At 42.2% G+C, this 16093-nt stretch overlaps 2 protein-coding genes across 2 annotated transcripts; both read left to right on the plus strand.

Moving 5' to 3' along the window:
• The first annotated feature begins 1957 nt into the window (after positions 1–1957).
• nkx2.3 (NK2 homeobox 3) lies at positions 1958–5887 on the plus strand. The gene is made up of 2 exons (XM_084077082.1): positions 1958–2589; positions 3810–5887. The coding sequence occupies exons 1-2, from the start codon at positions 2181–2183 to the stop codon at positions 4541–4543; spliced, it is 1143 nt and encodes a 380-aa protein (XP_083933208.1). The 5' UTR covers positions 1958–2180; the 3' UTR covers positions 4544–5887.
• Positions 5888–9377: 3490 nt separating this feature from the next.
• nkx3.3 (NK3 homeobox 3) lies at positions 9378–12742 on the plus strand. Its single transcript, XM_084077091.1, has 2 exons — positions 9378–9926; positions 10529–12742. Exons 1-2 carry the CDS (start codon positions 9575–9577, stop codon positions 11077–11079), a joined length of 903 nt encoding a protein of 300 aa, XP_083933217.1. The 5' UTR covers positions 9378–9574; the 3' UTR covers positions 11080–12742.
• The last annotated feature ends 3351 nt before the right edge of the window (positions 12743–16093 follow it).

A 16093-nucleotide genomic window follows, 5' to 3' on the forward strand; every position in this document is an offset into this window, starting at 1 on the left:
CTACTACTACTACTAATAATAATAATAGGCTAATAATAATAACTGCAGGCTTATGTTATATTATCATTACTAATAATAATCATTATTGTTTTGTATAATAGGTCTGTTATTAGCGTATTAATGTTCAACTGTGTTATTTTATTAGTGGTTATCATTTAGCCTAAATCTTTAATCACACATTAACAATTGTTGTGGCCCAAAATTGTAATAATTGCGTATTTAGCCTATATATTTATCATGTTTGAGATAATAGGATACTTGCCTATACCAGATAAGTATTTATTAGCAATAGCCTATCATTTCCTTATGGAATTTGATTGATGAAAATAGACGAACAAGCAGCAAAATGTGCTGCTTGTTCGTCTATTTTCATACATTTTGCTGAGCAAATGCCTAAAATATCCACTACAAGCATGCAGGCTTGAATTGAAATGCTATCTTATTTCCCACACTCGGGCCATATTATCTTATCCGCGAATGGCTTATACAGGAAACCAAGATATGTGTAATCTGTAAAACTCCTCCAAAGTGATGATGGGAGGAATGGTTGTTGTGGGCCCTAAGTGTGTCCAAACGGAAAAAGTACAAGAGTATTGATATCAAAATGCATTTAAAGTACCAAAAGCAGAAAGTATACTCATTATGCAAAATGTCCAGTTTCACAAGTTTTCAAATGCATAAAAAAATCTTTAGAAAATAGCAGATCTACAAGCTCACAATGCATCACCATGGGATGCATTGTGAGCTTGTAGATCGGCTATTTTCAAATGGCCGAAATGTATATAGGGCTGAAGTGGTTAATGTATGTTTTGTAATAATAATCAAAATCTACAAAGTTAGAGATAATCCGCTGTTATTCAAATCACTGCACAACGTATTTGTCAATTCACTGGTTGAGCCCAATGAATGGACACGTCATCCATTTTGAAATTGACTGATTTTACTCAATTAAAATTATGATTTCACTTTTAGTAGGCTTTTTTTTGTATGTCTTTTCCCCCCTATCTAAGATAGTATAGGCTATAAAAACAAAAATAGTGGTTCAGTGATTCGTTGGGATGGTTGAGATATATAATTATATAGCATCACTACAAAGAACCATGGCTTCCCCCCATTCTATGTTAGGTCCATTAGATTAGACACACGGAATAGGTATAGGTGCTATAGCCATAGGAAGGGATGGATAGGAGGAGAGATGCGCTATAATAGCACTAGGTTCCCCTTACAAGCCAAATAACTATTTTAGCACCATTTCTGTTGAATGTGTAGGATATAGGCTATAATATAAGCAGCAATCAAAACTCCCTTACCTGAGACAATCTGGAGGCCTATAGGGTTTGGATGATGTCAACATTATTTCATCAAACATATAGATGTTGGTGTATGGAGTTTTTGTCTTCCTGAGAAAAAAAACAGAGAGAGAGAGAGAGAGAGAGAGAGAGAGAGAGAGAGAGAGAGAGAGAGAGAGAGAGAGAGAGAGAGAGAGAGAGAGAGAGAGAGAGATGGGAATTGCTCCCTTGTCATCATCAATCCCTCCCCCGCATCCAGCCCGATTTATACCTCATCGTGCGACGGTGTCGCGTGACGAAAAATCGCCGAACTTCAAGTCCGCAACAGCGTGTCGCACAGTGAGTGCATAGACTCGATGAGAGCTGTTAGGTCGGCTATTTTTCTGTAGTCTGTCTCTCTCTCTGTGTCTCTCTCTCTCTCTCTCTCTCTCTCTCTCTCTCTCTCTCTCTCTCTCTCTCTCTCTCTCTCTCTCTCTCTCTCTCTTTCTTTCCGCAGCTGAGCTGAATCCAGCCAACCAAACAGGACCGACCGACCCCCCCCCCCCCCCCCCCCCTCTCTCTCTCTCTCTCTCTCTCTCTCTCTCTCTCTCTCTCCCTCTCAGCCCCTGCAGCCAAAAGGAGAAGGGATGTCACATCTCAAAGCAAAGCCAGTCCTCTTCAGTCTCCATGAATCATAACAACAACCCGCGCGCGACCATTTTTTACCTTTACGCACGGCGGGCCAGTCGCTTCCACCGCACGGAATCCGGAGACAAATAATAAATAGGTCCCATCGCGGACAGTGGTCGGGTGTCTCTTAAATAACAGCCAATTGTCTGCGTGGGGGGACGAGCGCAGACTTCTTTCTTCAATGTCTTATTTCGCGGTGGGACCGTCACTTCCCTGCTTCTGATGGTAATAATGCTGCCCAGCCCGGCGATAACTCCATCCACCACGCCTTTCTCGGTCAAGGACATTTTGAAGCTGGAGTTACAGCAGTCTCAGCAGCAGCAGCAGCAGCAGCGGCTGTTCTCTCGGCTGGGTTTCGCGGTGGCGGCCGGAGCTTTGCGCTCCTACTCGCCTCCCTCCTGCATGCTGGCCGGCCGGGACGGCACCCCCAGCCCCGGGTCGTCCTCCCAGGGCCTGTCGGAGAGCGAGGAGAGGATGTCCTCCTATCTCAGCCCGCTGCATGCCGTGCAGGAGCGGCTCGCTCAGTCAGCTCTGCCGGGAGAGATGTTCACCAGCTCGGCGCAGGGGCAGCTGCAGGGGCACCGGGCGGCAGACCTGCGTCTGGAGCCCGAGCAGGAGAGCCTAGAAACCAGTGAGCAGCCTATTGTAATTTTTTACGTGGTCAATGGAGTGAATCGGCTAATTATTCATAATTCGTAATATCGATCCTCATTTAGAGAAAAAAATACACACAATAGCCTAAATTGAAAATGTATGCACGTATGAGGTTATTAGCCGAATGGGATTTTGGCGTGACATAGGTATATATAACTGTCATAATGTGATTACTTGACTATTACTTGCAAATTTGATATAATTGTAAAATATAGCCTACATTTGCCAACTAATGTAATTACCTTGCACGAGACGCAAAATATTAATGAAATATGCGTTTATGTTGCTTCATTCTCCTTTTAATTGATAACAATCTGTGTTCATTATGGGCTTTCCTATAGGCAGTGTATTGCTAAATTAATGTTAGGCCTTTAAGGCGTTATTAATATGCCAGCAAAGTAAAGTGTTAATTTATTATAACTCTGAGGGTATACAAATGTAACCAAATGCACCCTTACATGTGCATTTGGTTACATTTGTATACTCAGAGCAAAATGTTGTTTGTCTAGTTGTTTGAGTGTGGAATGTTTATAATTTGGACCACAATGGAAGCATAAGCCTCTGGCTTTTTGTGTCATCCATTCGGCGTGTTTTTTGCTCGTGGTACTGCCTGTATACCTTTAAAAATCAATTATTGTCAATAAATAACTCAATAAATCAATCAATTAATCAAAACTAAATGAACAAGGATGCACCCATGAAAAGCACCGTCTCTTGTTCAGGGTTCATTGCCATGCCGTCTTGTGGTGGACATTTTTGTCAAAATTATTTTTTTTAAGAAAGAGAGCTAGCCCTAAATGTTACTAGCGCTGTGGTCCTCAAAGTGGGTTGACCATTACAGGTCTGTAACTCTGAGTGTGTACAAACGGATCAATTTGGTTCCATTTGGTTCCATTTGTACACACTCAGAGTTATAGGGGTAGTAGTAATAATTTATTTTGGTCATAACAGGACACATTGAGTGTATTCATCATATCAATCATCATATCAATATCATATCAAACATATGGGTTAGACCAAAAAGGTGTAGGTCCTTGACAATAAAACGTACTGGTGGACCCCTAATGTGCCTGTCCTAGTAAATCAGTGTACCTATTCTGAAAAGGGGACTGACATTCAGTAATTGGGTCTCATGATCAAAATAAGAACATCACAATATTATGTAAAAAAAAAAGCTCTTGCTGTCCCCGCACGCAGAGAGCAGCAGCGTCACCGCGATGCGAGGAGGCATGGACTGCGACGAGCTGGACGAGGAGGAGGACGAGGAGGAGGTGAAACAACAACAACAACAACAACAACAACCCAGCAGCAACAAGCAGCAGAGGACCCGGCGGAAGCCTCGCGTGCTCTTCTCCCAGGCGCAGGTGTTCGAGCTGGAGCGCCGCTTCAAGCAGCAGCGCTACCTCTCGGCCCCGGAGAGGGAGCACCTGGCCAGCTCGCTGAAGCTCACCTCCACGCAGGTCAAGATCTGGTTCCAGAACCGGAGGTACAAATGCAAGCGGCAGCGGCAGGACAAGACCCTGGAGATGGCCGGTCAGCACCACCACCACCAACACCACCACCATCAGCACCACCAGCACCACCCGCCGCCGCCCAGGCGAGTGGCCGTCCCGGTGCTGGTGCGGGACGGGAAGCCTTGCCTGGCCGCGGGAGCCCAGAACTATAACACCTCCTATACGGTCGCGGCGGCTCCGAACCCCTACGGCTACAACGCCTACCCGCCGTACACCTACAACAACTCGGTCTATTCTAACACTTATTCGTGCACGTATTCCAGCTTGCCCGCGTTGACGCCGAGCAACACGGCCGCGAACGCGTTCATGAATATGAGTTTGGGAAACCTCGGCGGTGCACAGTCTCAGAGCCAGGCTCCCCAGGCGCCAGGGGTCACGGCCTGCCAAGGGACTCTGCAGGGCATCCGGGCATGGTAGCCTCGATCAGTGTTATAATATTTGGACAATATAGGCTATACAGTATTGAGCCACAATCACATACATTTGACCTAACCTCCCTGGCTGGAAACACAACACAAGAATCTTGGACACTTGCGCCTTATATCCCAGAGGCGCTCATTTGGTGATATAAATTTAAAGTTTACCCTCAAAAAAACTTTTTATAGATTACTAATTTCTCAAAGAGTCTTCTTTGAGTCTCCGCCGGTCATCACATTATTGGCTGAGGAATGCGACAAAATGAAAAAAAAATCTCCATGAATTGAAGGCTCCATGTGGTGCGTAATCTATAGGTGAAAAAAATCATTTTGGGGGTGAACTATCTCTTTAACTCTCTGCTCGATGGCAGAAAAGGACGCACACCCATGAGGTGCTGGATATACGGAATATATAACTAGTCAGAGACATAGGCGCAGACCATACTGACATTTATTCACTTTTCGAACATTATGTCATCAGACCAATCTATTACAGGAGCGGTGGCCTTCTGTCTTGACTATTGATGGACTCCTGTCGCTTGGACTAGTTTTCCTGAGCCATAATCGTACAGTAAAAGGATGTCAGACTACACTGTAAAAATGATCAGCGTTAATTTCATAGAAATTTAGGAGTTAACAAACACGGATTATTTTACTGTGTAGGTTTAGGCTAACCTGATTTGAATGTTGCCGATAAAGATTGTGCGTCATTTGACGTATAGGCCTATTGTTTTACAACATGGATGACCAATGCAGCTGATGAACAAAATTATGGAAATCATCCCTGACCAGAATATAGGCTATATCAATTAAAACGTTTGTTTTCAACAATAAAATAAATTGCATTAATGAATTAATGTCTTAAAAGAGTATTGTATTTTTGCTTTCGTTTTTTGTTGTTGCGGGAACGGTTTTTAAAATCTGATTATAAAGTTTAAAGCTTTACATAAAGCATGGAGCAGTCGAAATTGTTTTTCATTTTCAAGCAGATGTTTTAGTATTAAACAGTGAGTGACGTGAATCAAGTAAAACTGGTGACGCTTGTGTCATAGTTTGTTTGTTTTTTTTCACGAGAAAATGTCATTATGAAAATATAAAGATGACATTCATACATTTCATATTCTTATCTGCATTCTGCATTGTGCCTTTCAATTTTGCAGTGTGTGTGCTGTGCGTGCGTGTGTGTGCGTGCGCGTGTGCGTGTGCGTGCGTGTGTGTGTGTGTGTGTGTGTGTGTGTGTGTGTGTGTGTGTGTGTGTGTGTGTGTGTGTGTGTGTGTGTGTGTGTGTGTGTGTGTGTGTGCGCGCGTGTGTGTTTGTTTGAGTTTTTGCATGCTCATTAAACCATAATAGTTTTACAAAAAAGGGGGGGGGGGGGGCATTTATAGGCCTATAAAATTATGCTCAGATTTATCAACAGCCGTGTTTTGTGCTGCTAATTGTGCGCTGATTTCCAGTCGGCTTGCTATCTCATTGTGCTATTCCATTCTATTTAGCTGTCAGAGTTAAGGGGGAAACCTTGAAATATAAAAGTTTGAGAACCATTGCTATTAGAGGTCTCTGTTTTCTTTTCCTGTGAGAACTCTTGTCTCTGAGACAAGAAGCAGAAGCAGAGAGAATGTGGTGTCCGGTCGGGACATTAACCAGATGGAGAGGACAGCATCATCCCCACCAGTCACTGTGGTCAGTGCCCAGGGGCTTCGCCCTGTGCAGCTGTTTTAAGTACATCTGAAATCAATGTAGCTTAAGTAGTACATTGGACTACTAATAGGCCAAATACTGTAAGTATTATTATTTTTGTTGTTATAATAACAATAATAATAATAAGCATAATAATAATATATTAATATTAGTCATATATGTAATAATAATATTAAGCAAAATTACAATGTTTTAAGACAACAGGTGAACTTAGCTTATGCTATTATCTCCGCACACACACACACACACACACACACACACACACACACACACACACACACACACACACACACACACACACACACACACACACACACACACACACACACACACACACACACACACACACACTAATTGGAGTCGATTGGGCTAAACAAACTCCAGCCTCCCCCTCCCCCTCCCTCACCTCCTCCTCCTATAGAAGTGCACGGTCCGAAAAGCTAGACGCTATTAATGGAGATGAATGGCAGCGTAAACAAAGTGTTTGTCTCTCCCTCCTCGTCATGCCGGTCACTTCCCCTGATGGCTACATGGCTGCCGGTACGGACATACCTGGTGTCAGTGTGTCTTAAGTGCTAGAGAGTCCCCAGTGTAAATAGAGCTGGCGACAGGACGGCTGTGTGCCTCAGGACGCAGCCTGATGGCTGGCCTCCTGCACGGTGCTGCAGTGGTGATCGCTATCTGTCGCTGCCAAACATAGCAGCCCAGCTCATCCTATAGAGGCCAGTGGTTCTCAACCTGTGGGTCTAGATCCCCATGGGGGTCCCCCCCAGATGACAGTGAAGTGACGTGACAATTTAAGGACTTTTAAAACCTTTTTAATACCTCGAAGAAAGAAAGAAAGAAAAGAAAAACATGCATGCATGCATCACAAGTCTAATCAGCGAACTATAGCCTACAATAAAAAACAAATTGTCAAATAAAGAGGCAAACATTGTGCCTCAACTCCTACAATTACAATTGCTTGTCAGGGTGGTGGGTCCCCAGTTCAAATGTGATTATTTTGGGGGGTCACGGCCTGAAAAGGTTGAGAACCACTGCAGTGTTTGGAGGACTTTTCCCAAAACAACACACCATCCCATGGTAACAAAACCACTCAGCTATACACAGTCAGACATGAGTGTTCATTTAAAGCTATCCGTGAGTTTCATAATCCTACCCTGCAAAATAAATTGTTTAACATTACGTTTTTTTTTATAAATATTGTTTTTGAACTCATAATATATATTTGTTTTACTTGTAGGATATGTAAAGACAATCTGGGATATTTACCCACGACATGTCTTGTATTTTCAAGTCAGAATAATAATTAGGCCTACGTTATTTAATAAATAAATTGTATGTAGGCCAACTGTGAAAAATGAATAGCAACACAATAACCACCAATTATCTAAGAAAGGAGACAACAAAAGGCTTTTTTCCTTCTTTTTTTGTTGAACTGATGGGGAAATTGTACCTATGGGCTACAACGTAATGATCTGAACCCCTGCAGCTTTGCTCTGCAGCATTTCTGTGATTTCTTCTAGCGTATCTGCATGTTTTGACACTCCTGCAAGAAGAGATATTTCTCTGTTTAGTCAGAACAAGAAAGAAAAAGAAAAAGCAGGAGGATCACTTATCTGTCATCACATCACATCAATGAAGGGTAGGTCTGATTGCGTAACGTGTGTGTGTGTGTGTGTGTGTGTGTGTGTGTGTGTGTGTGTGTGTGTGTGTGTGTGTGTGTGTGTGTGTGTGTGTGTGTGTGTGTGTGTGTGTGTGTGTGTGCGTGCGTGCGTGCGCGCGCTCGTGTGTGTGCATGTGTGCGTGCATGCGTGCCTGTTAGAGAGAGAAAAAGAGACAGACAGACAGACAGACAGACAGACAGACAGACAGACAGACAGACAGACAGACAGACAGACAGACAGACAGACAGACAGACAGACAGACAGTGATCTCAACTCGAGTTTAGTTCAATAGACCAAAGCATAACATGACCACACGGTGGCGCTATACACCTCCCTACTGCTGTCTGCCACTCTGGCTGCAAGCTATAATGATTATAGGATTATAGATCATCTGCCATAGATCTGCCATGATTATAGGATTATAAATCTCCCATCAATATCAATTATTCAATTACTCCTTGTCCTTCGTCCTAAAGTAATGCTAATTGGACGTAATTATTCTGTGATTGGTCCATTAAGATTGTTGGCCAGTAATGTCTTATGACAAGTAGGTATGGCTATGACAATTAGCAACAATGGTTTTGATTTTATTTATTTAAATGTATGTTTAACTAAGTCGTGGACAGGATCAGGATTGTGTGCAATTATGCCTATGTTTAATATACATTAAACTCATCTAAGTTTCATAGACCACCACACAAGGCTACAACAAGTAAATAAAAACCTTTAAAGCCTTGCCCATGCATGCACGTTTCAAAATTGAAACTTTGGCAGCTAAGCAATATTTACGCATGAATTTCTTCCTGAAATTAACATTGAAGGAAGTATAATAATAATGATAATAATAATAATAATGATAATAATAATAATAGCTTAAAATTGTAATATTTTTTTTACTGATGCTCTACTATTTTTCTTTTTTAACAACTGCTTGCCTTTATACTGATGAACATTTCCTCGCCAAGCTGCTGCAACCATTTATAACATTTACATCTTCCATATCCTTAATTAATAGCAAGTCTCCAAGATAACACATTCCTTCCTGTGTGATCATATAAAGGGCCAAATGTGTCTGGTTTTAGACTCCTGTGCACACATCAAAATCATCACTTTTAATTTATCAATTTCCCAGAGTAAATAAATAAATCAATCAGAGTTATAACCACTTACCCTGTAGTTATATGTTATATTATATTCTTAGTGAAAGGGACAGCTTTTTCCCGTTTACACCAAATCTCTTGCCAAAAATATCCCATACAAGCCACGCATTGTGAGCTTGTAGATCTGCTATTTTTGGCCAATGTCCCCCCCCCCCACAGTATACGGATGCAAGTGGTTGAATGCACACTGAGAAAAAGGGTGGTATCAAGGAGGGGCCAGTGGCGAGCAGACAGCCAATGAGCGGCTACCTGGGCTGCAGCGGCGAGAAGCCTTAACTCGGTCTTTGACAGCGGTGTGTGAGTGTGACACACCAACACACCATAGGACCAGCTCCACCACCGCAATTAAATCACACCAGACAGCGGTCTGCGTTAAAAAACCCACCGCATTGATGACGAGGGATCGCTCGCCTCTGCTGTGGATCTGTGAATGCACGCAGGCACAGATCCATCATACTTGAGTTTGACTGAACGGGGGAATCTGCGGGCGCGTTCCTCCTCCAACTATGATGACTCTAAACGTGTCCCCTTTCTCCATCACCGACATCCTGGAGGATGACCCCCGGTCCAGGAGGAGGAAGCCCCCGCATCATCATCATCACCATCATCATCCAGGGGATCTGTCACAGAACCAGAACACCTGCTGCGGGGACCGTAGCAGTATTGACCTGCTGGACCTGCAGGACAGAGGCGGCAACAGGGGACTTGGTTTGCCTCTTGATGGTGTGGGCAAGAGCCGCATCCACTTGGGAAGGGTCCCCGCTGACTCCTCCAGAAACACCCCTCCATCCGAGACATGCTGCAGCGAGGAATCCACCACGGGGGATGAGACTGAAGACACTGCGCACAGAGAACAAGGTGAGGGCATTTTTTTATTGGTTTGGCCTCCGTTTGAGAGACATGAGGAGAGGGAGTATAAAACAAATCTAAAATCACGAGGTGGGACTTTCATTAATGTTCATTTTTAACCTTATATATGGGCCTTGTTGCTCTTTGCGAGAGGAAGGAAGCCTCATGGTGTTAATGAGATTTCAGACCACTTTGCGCTAAGAAGTGGCCTGCAGCCTTCATTTATGTTTAGCGTGCGTTCGTTTCCGTTTTGACTGCACCGCCACCGCCACATGCCACGAAGGAACCACGTCCGTTTGTGATGACAAATTGACAAAGCAGGCCGGTTGAGCTCAAATTCAGCTCAAAGTCTCTTTGAAATAATGAGCAGGTTTCCCCATAAAAGGAAAACACAACCTATCCATGTCAATCAGATAGAGTCTGGTCGACATGTCTCTATGTGTGAACTGCTGCTTGTGCATTGAGTTATGAGAAGAAAAAACAATAGGAGTTTCGGTGAGCGACACCGCCGCACGACGAAGTATAACTCGGGCTTCAACATATGAGGGGTTTTCTTTGCCATGATCTCACCACAACAACAAGGCCTTTATTATTATGTCTTCTCACAACAGACACCGCAGACAACAAGCGACCTCACTGTCCGAGCGGCGACGAGGAGCGGGAGACGGGCCACTTCAGACCCGAGTCACCCGACGACCAGCGCTCCAAGCCCGGCAACAAGAAGCGCTCCAGGGCGGCCTTCTCACACGCGCAGGTCTACGAGCTGGAGCGCCGCTTCAGCGTCCAGCGCTACCTCTCCGGGCCCGAGCGGGCGGACCTGGCCGGTGGCCTGAAACTGACCGAGACCCAGGTGAAGATCTGGTTCCAGAACCGGAGATATAAAACCAAGCGGCGCCAAATGGCGGCCGAGTTGGCCGCATCGTCGTGCGGCTCCATCATCACCGCCGCCCCAGCCGCCACCGTGATGGCGAAGAAAGTCGCGGTGAAAGTTCTGGTGAAGGACGATCAGAAACAGTACCGGGGGGTCCACGAACTGCCCGTCCCCCACCCCAGGCCCACCACCACGGGTCTGCCACTGTACCAGTGCTATCCATACCACCCGTACTTTACCTTCACACCCGCCTGGATGGCAAACAGCACTTTATGTGGAGGGATGCATTGAAGACTAAAGCGATCATGCGTCTACCGGTGGTTCACAAACGTTTTTAGCTCGAGACCCTTTTTGATGTCTCCCCGGGACCCAAACTAGTGAAAATAGCAGACCTGCAAGCTTGTAGATCGGCTATTTTCACTTCTTCTTTACAGCTAGATTTGTGGAATTTATGGGATTTCTTTTAATTAGCCTACTTCATTTTTTACCTGTGACATTCTTTTGAAAAATGTTTTATTTTTTATTTTTTTTAAAATAGTTACTCGCGACCCACATATGGGCCCCGACCCACTGTTTGGGAAACAGTGGTCTATACACTCGAACGGCAAGAGAGGCCTAAAAATGTACACTGTACAAATTCATTTAACTCCAAGAGTGTACAAATAACCAAACGGGGTCCATTTGGTTGCGTCTAAATAGCCTGCACAATCGGAGTTACAAAAAGGACAGTTACATGAACAGTGAAATGTAAGCAGCAATACAACAATAATGACATGTTGGTGTTTATTTGAGCCATATTCAACAAATAGGCTACGCTTGGGCCTACTGCTACTGTCTATAGATACAATGTTTAACCCATTAAGACCTGAGGCTGATACAAATAAAAGATCTTCTAAATCCTAACAAAAACAAAAACTATGTTGGTACAGTGGTGTCTTCAAAACCTTTTCATGTCAAGAACCCCCAAAATGATATGTATTTGGCCACGGACCCCCATCTCAAAATATTTTGTTCCAGGGACCCGAGAAGCAAAGATTCAAGTAAAAAAAATATATATTCAAAGATTTGCACACATTTTCACGATCTACAAGCTCATATGAGCTTGTATATCTGCTATTTTTCAATAACCAAATAAATCTAAAATGACATATGATGCGTTCCAGGTCTTAATGGGTTCATTTAAAAGTAATGGTTGGATGTTTAGTCTACTTTAATTACGCGTGAAATGTCGACATGTGGAATAAACAAATGTAATGTTGTCACAGACACTGTTTAAAGAAAGCATTTTTATCAGATATTAAAATACTCTCATCATGCTATTATGCTGTAGGCTAGTCAGTGGGCGTACATGGGTTTTTAAAGATTGGATGTTTTTTTATGATCAATTTAGCTTCATATGTGACGTTTCTAAATTGAATAATTTCACTAGAAGTTAAATTGTGACGTCAAAAATATTTTAAACCAAACTTGGGGTTATTTAAGCTTCTTTCACAGACATTCTAAAGCTTAATTTAGCTATAATGTATGTCTTTAGGGTGTTTTGTTAGGCTGTAAGGATTTATCTTTTCCCTCGGTGACACCAATTCAATTAAAAAAAAAATCACACCCTGTGTGAAGGTAGCGGCGCCTTTGATACATTTTGTCATCGATATGCGTTTATAATGTGTTTATAGCCATGTGTCACGTGAAACTTGACCAATCACTTTGTTGACGCACCTGACCAATCAGAACGTTGACGCACACGGACAAAGTCAGGTATAGAGCGGCTAGCGCCGCTAAAAACAAAACATCAATTGATACTTCTTTATGACCATGACTCCTTTCTAGAACTGGATTTTTTTTGTGACATTTGTCTAACTAACACATTAAACATTTGTTTTTAAAATAAATGACAGGATTTATGAAAATTGTCAACTAATAAAACAGGTGAGAGGAAAGTGTTTCAATGTTTCCCCACCACCACTAGTATTTTAGCCTTAAGGGTTGGCAGAATGCCACATATTCATATAAAGGCCAAGACTGTTAACGCTCGGTTCCCTTTAATATCCTGTTTTAACCGTCCATCCACATGGTTTTTCATGTCAAGGATGATATGTAATTTGGCCGCGGACCGGACCCCCATCTCAAATATTTTGTTCCAGGGATCCCCATCTCAAATATTTGAGTTATAAAATGTTCGCTTACACAAATATATCATATTTTATATATATATATATAATATATATATATATAGTTATATTATATATATATATTCAAGGATTCAAGGATTTGCACACATTTTCACGATTTTTCAAAAAATAGTAGATCTACAAGCTCATAGCACCTATGAGCTTGTAGATCTGCTATTTTTGAATAGCCAAAGTATAAAAGGTTAAACTTATTGTGCTATATGCTATATTAACACATTTTGTTGGGGACCTCCTGGAACCCCCCCAAGAACCCCTGGGGGTCCCCGGACCCCACTGAGAACCAATGATGTAGCCTAGAGGGTAAAAGAAGATTCATTCATGAGAAATATAGAAAGATCCATAAAAAACAAATAGGTCTATGGTAACTTATGTAGCTTTTTAAAATGGAATTACTGATCTGTGTTGTAGAGAAAGTGATTGCAGCCATAGAGGTTGTTGGACGTCGAGGAACTGCCGCATGCATGCCTGGAAAAATGCAACCATTAAAGCGGCAATCTGGAACTTATTTAAATTAATAAAGAGTCATTTTTAAACAATCTCTGTGTTGACACAATATTCCACCAGGCGCCAGGGTATAAATAACTACATGGTTTTAATCAATCATTAATGAGGAATGTTTGCATTCGTTGCTTACCGAATATTGCACAGCCACTCAGCCAGGGGGCGGGGGGGGACATGCAAAGTAAATAGCTGCACATCTCACCGTCAAGTCGGCCTGTTCCATATTGGCACCTTTCTCAAAGTGGGGTCCGGGGACCCCCCAGGCGTCCTAGGGGTTCCAGGGGGTCCTCAGCAAAATGAGTTTATATAGCATAAAAATCACTTTAGCCACATCAGGTTATTTGAAAATAGCAAATTTACAAGCTCACAATGTGCCATAACACATTGTGAGCTTGTAGATCTGCTATAAACAACAACTTTTTTTAAAAATCCTGAACAAATGTGAAACATTTAGATTTGTCCTTTTTTGAAACATTTAAAAAACACAAGTATGATCCCTGGCACAAAACATTTTCAGAGAGGTCAGTGGCCTAATAGCCTTAGCCTGCATATTGGGGGTCCTTGAAGATAATGTTTGAGAAGCCCTTTTTTGTAGAACAGGTGGAGGTTGGTGCAGGCCACATGCAGCTGCATGAGTCAGAGAGGGTCAATAGAGCGTGGAGATGTTGCCCCATCCAGCAGGCCGGGCAGCATGAGACAAGATCACATCCATCTGATCTTGTGTTAGAACTGAAGAGACTACACCCTCATCCCACACAAATACACACAGCCACCACAGCCTGATAGGAACATTAAAACTTGGCTTGGCTCTAAGCATTTCTTGCAATCTTTTTTCAAATAGGCCTATATATATATATATATATATATATATATATATATATATATATATATATATATATATATATATATATATATATATATATATATATACATATATACATATATACATATATACACACATACACACACACACACACACACACACACACACACACACACACACACACACACACACACACACACACACACACACACACACACACACAGTAGGATATATATATATATATATATATATATATATATATATATATATATATATATATATATATATATATATATATATATATATATATATATATATATATATATATATATATATATATATATATATATATATATATATATATATATATATATATATACACATACACACACACTTAAAATAAAAAAGTAAAACAAAACAAAACAACTTCAAAAAATATACTTGTGAGTCAGTGGGAGCCAGTTATTGTTTAGATTGGATTTCCTGTGTAATCCCAGAAATTAATAGTGATACTAAACCCACGGCAATACAGTTCAAAAGGGCATAAGAGCAAAAACAAATGGCTTCCTCCTCCCACAACAACAAGCTGCTAGGTAGAAAGGATCACCCTGTCTGTGCCCAAGCCTGGCAGCGGCCCAAGCCTCATTCATCTCTCTCAGATCAGAATAACCACTTTAAGCTATCACAAGTGGCTGGCATTGTGCACAACAGGTCCCTGGGAGGGAGTGAAAACAAATCTCTTTGAGACGGTTCAACCGTGACTAACAAGAGCATTTATCACAATTTGGTAAGATTATTTACATTGAACTTCAGGATGTATCAGTTGAAGTGGTAATTGGTTGTCAGAGACAAAAAAATCGGTATCACATGACTGAAATGGAAAGTAGCATTGCGTTTCAGCTCCAAACTATATAGCTTTTCTATGTCTACTAGATCCCCCTTCAAGCTGAAATCTGGAACTTAACATGATTTTAACCATCATATTGGTTATATGTTAATATACGTAAAAACTTCTACACCTACAGTGGTTGAAGATGCACTCAACTTACTCTTCCACTGAGAAATGTAGACCTTGGTGTCGGGTAGGGAACCTATACTGCTTCACAAGTAGCCTATACTTCCTGAAGCTCATAAGCACAATATCTCCACAGGGATTCCACTGCTTGGCCGCAGGGCAGTAGAAGTTTGGTCTCCTATGCAGGAGAAAAGGGTTCAAATCCCATTATGTAGGACATGAAACTTAGGGATTTCAGCTTTAAAATGTGAAGTAATACCAAAAGTGGGAATTGTCTGGAATAGGAAGAGATGGCCAATATCTTATCTGTTCAACAGTGGACAATTTTCCAACTTGACAAAGAGCTGCAGTTTGTGCAGTAAATGTGTCCATTGCCTTGACTGACAGAGGCAACCAGAAGCAAATACATGGTAAATAAGACAGCACTCAATTTTCAATTGAATGCAACAGCCGCGAACCCCTACAACGCCCCTGTGTCGGCGCAGACAGCCAAATGTCTCAACTCAATCCATAAATCACTGCTTTACTTGTTTTTCACCCCTGTAAGCCGCAATTCTGGGCCCCTATAAGCATTGAGTCTTTAGTCTTCATCTGATTACGCTCAGGTCTGGCTCGCCTGAGGCCCTGCTTGCACTTTGCATTGTGGGAATAGCTAGGTCCCACACTCAGAGAGATGTGCAAATATGTACACTCTCAGAGTTAAATTGATACTCAGGATTTTGCAGTCCAGTGACGGAGTCACATGCATCCGTGTTTATGTATAAATATGTAATGCAC

The sequence above is a fragment of the Gymnoscopelus microlampas genome (genome assembly GCF_963454915.1).
Source record: "Gymnoscopelus microlampas genome assembly, chromosome: 13".
Lineage (NCBI taxonomy): Eukaryota > Metazoa > Chordata > Actinopteri > Myctophiformes > Myctophidae > Gymnoscopelus > Gymnoscopelus microlampas.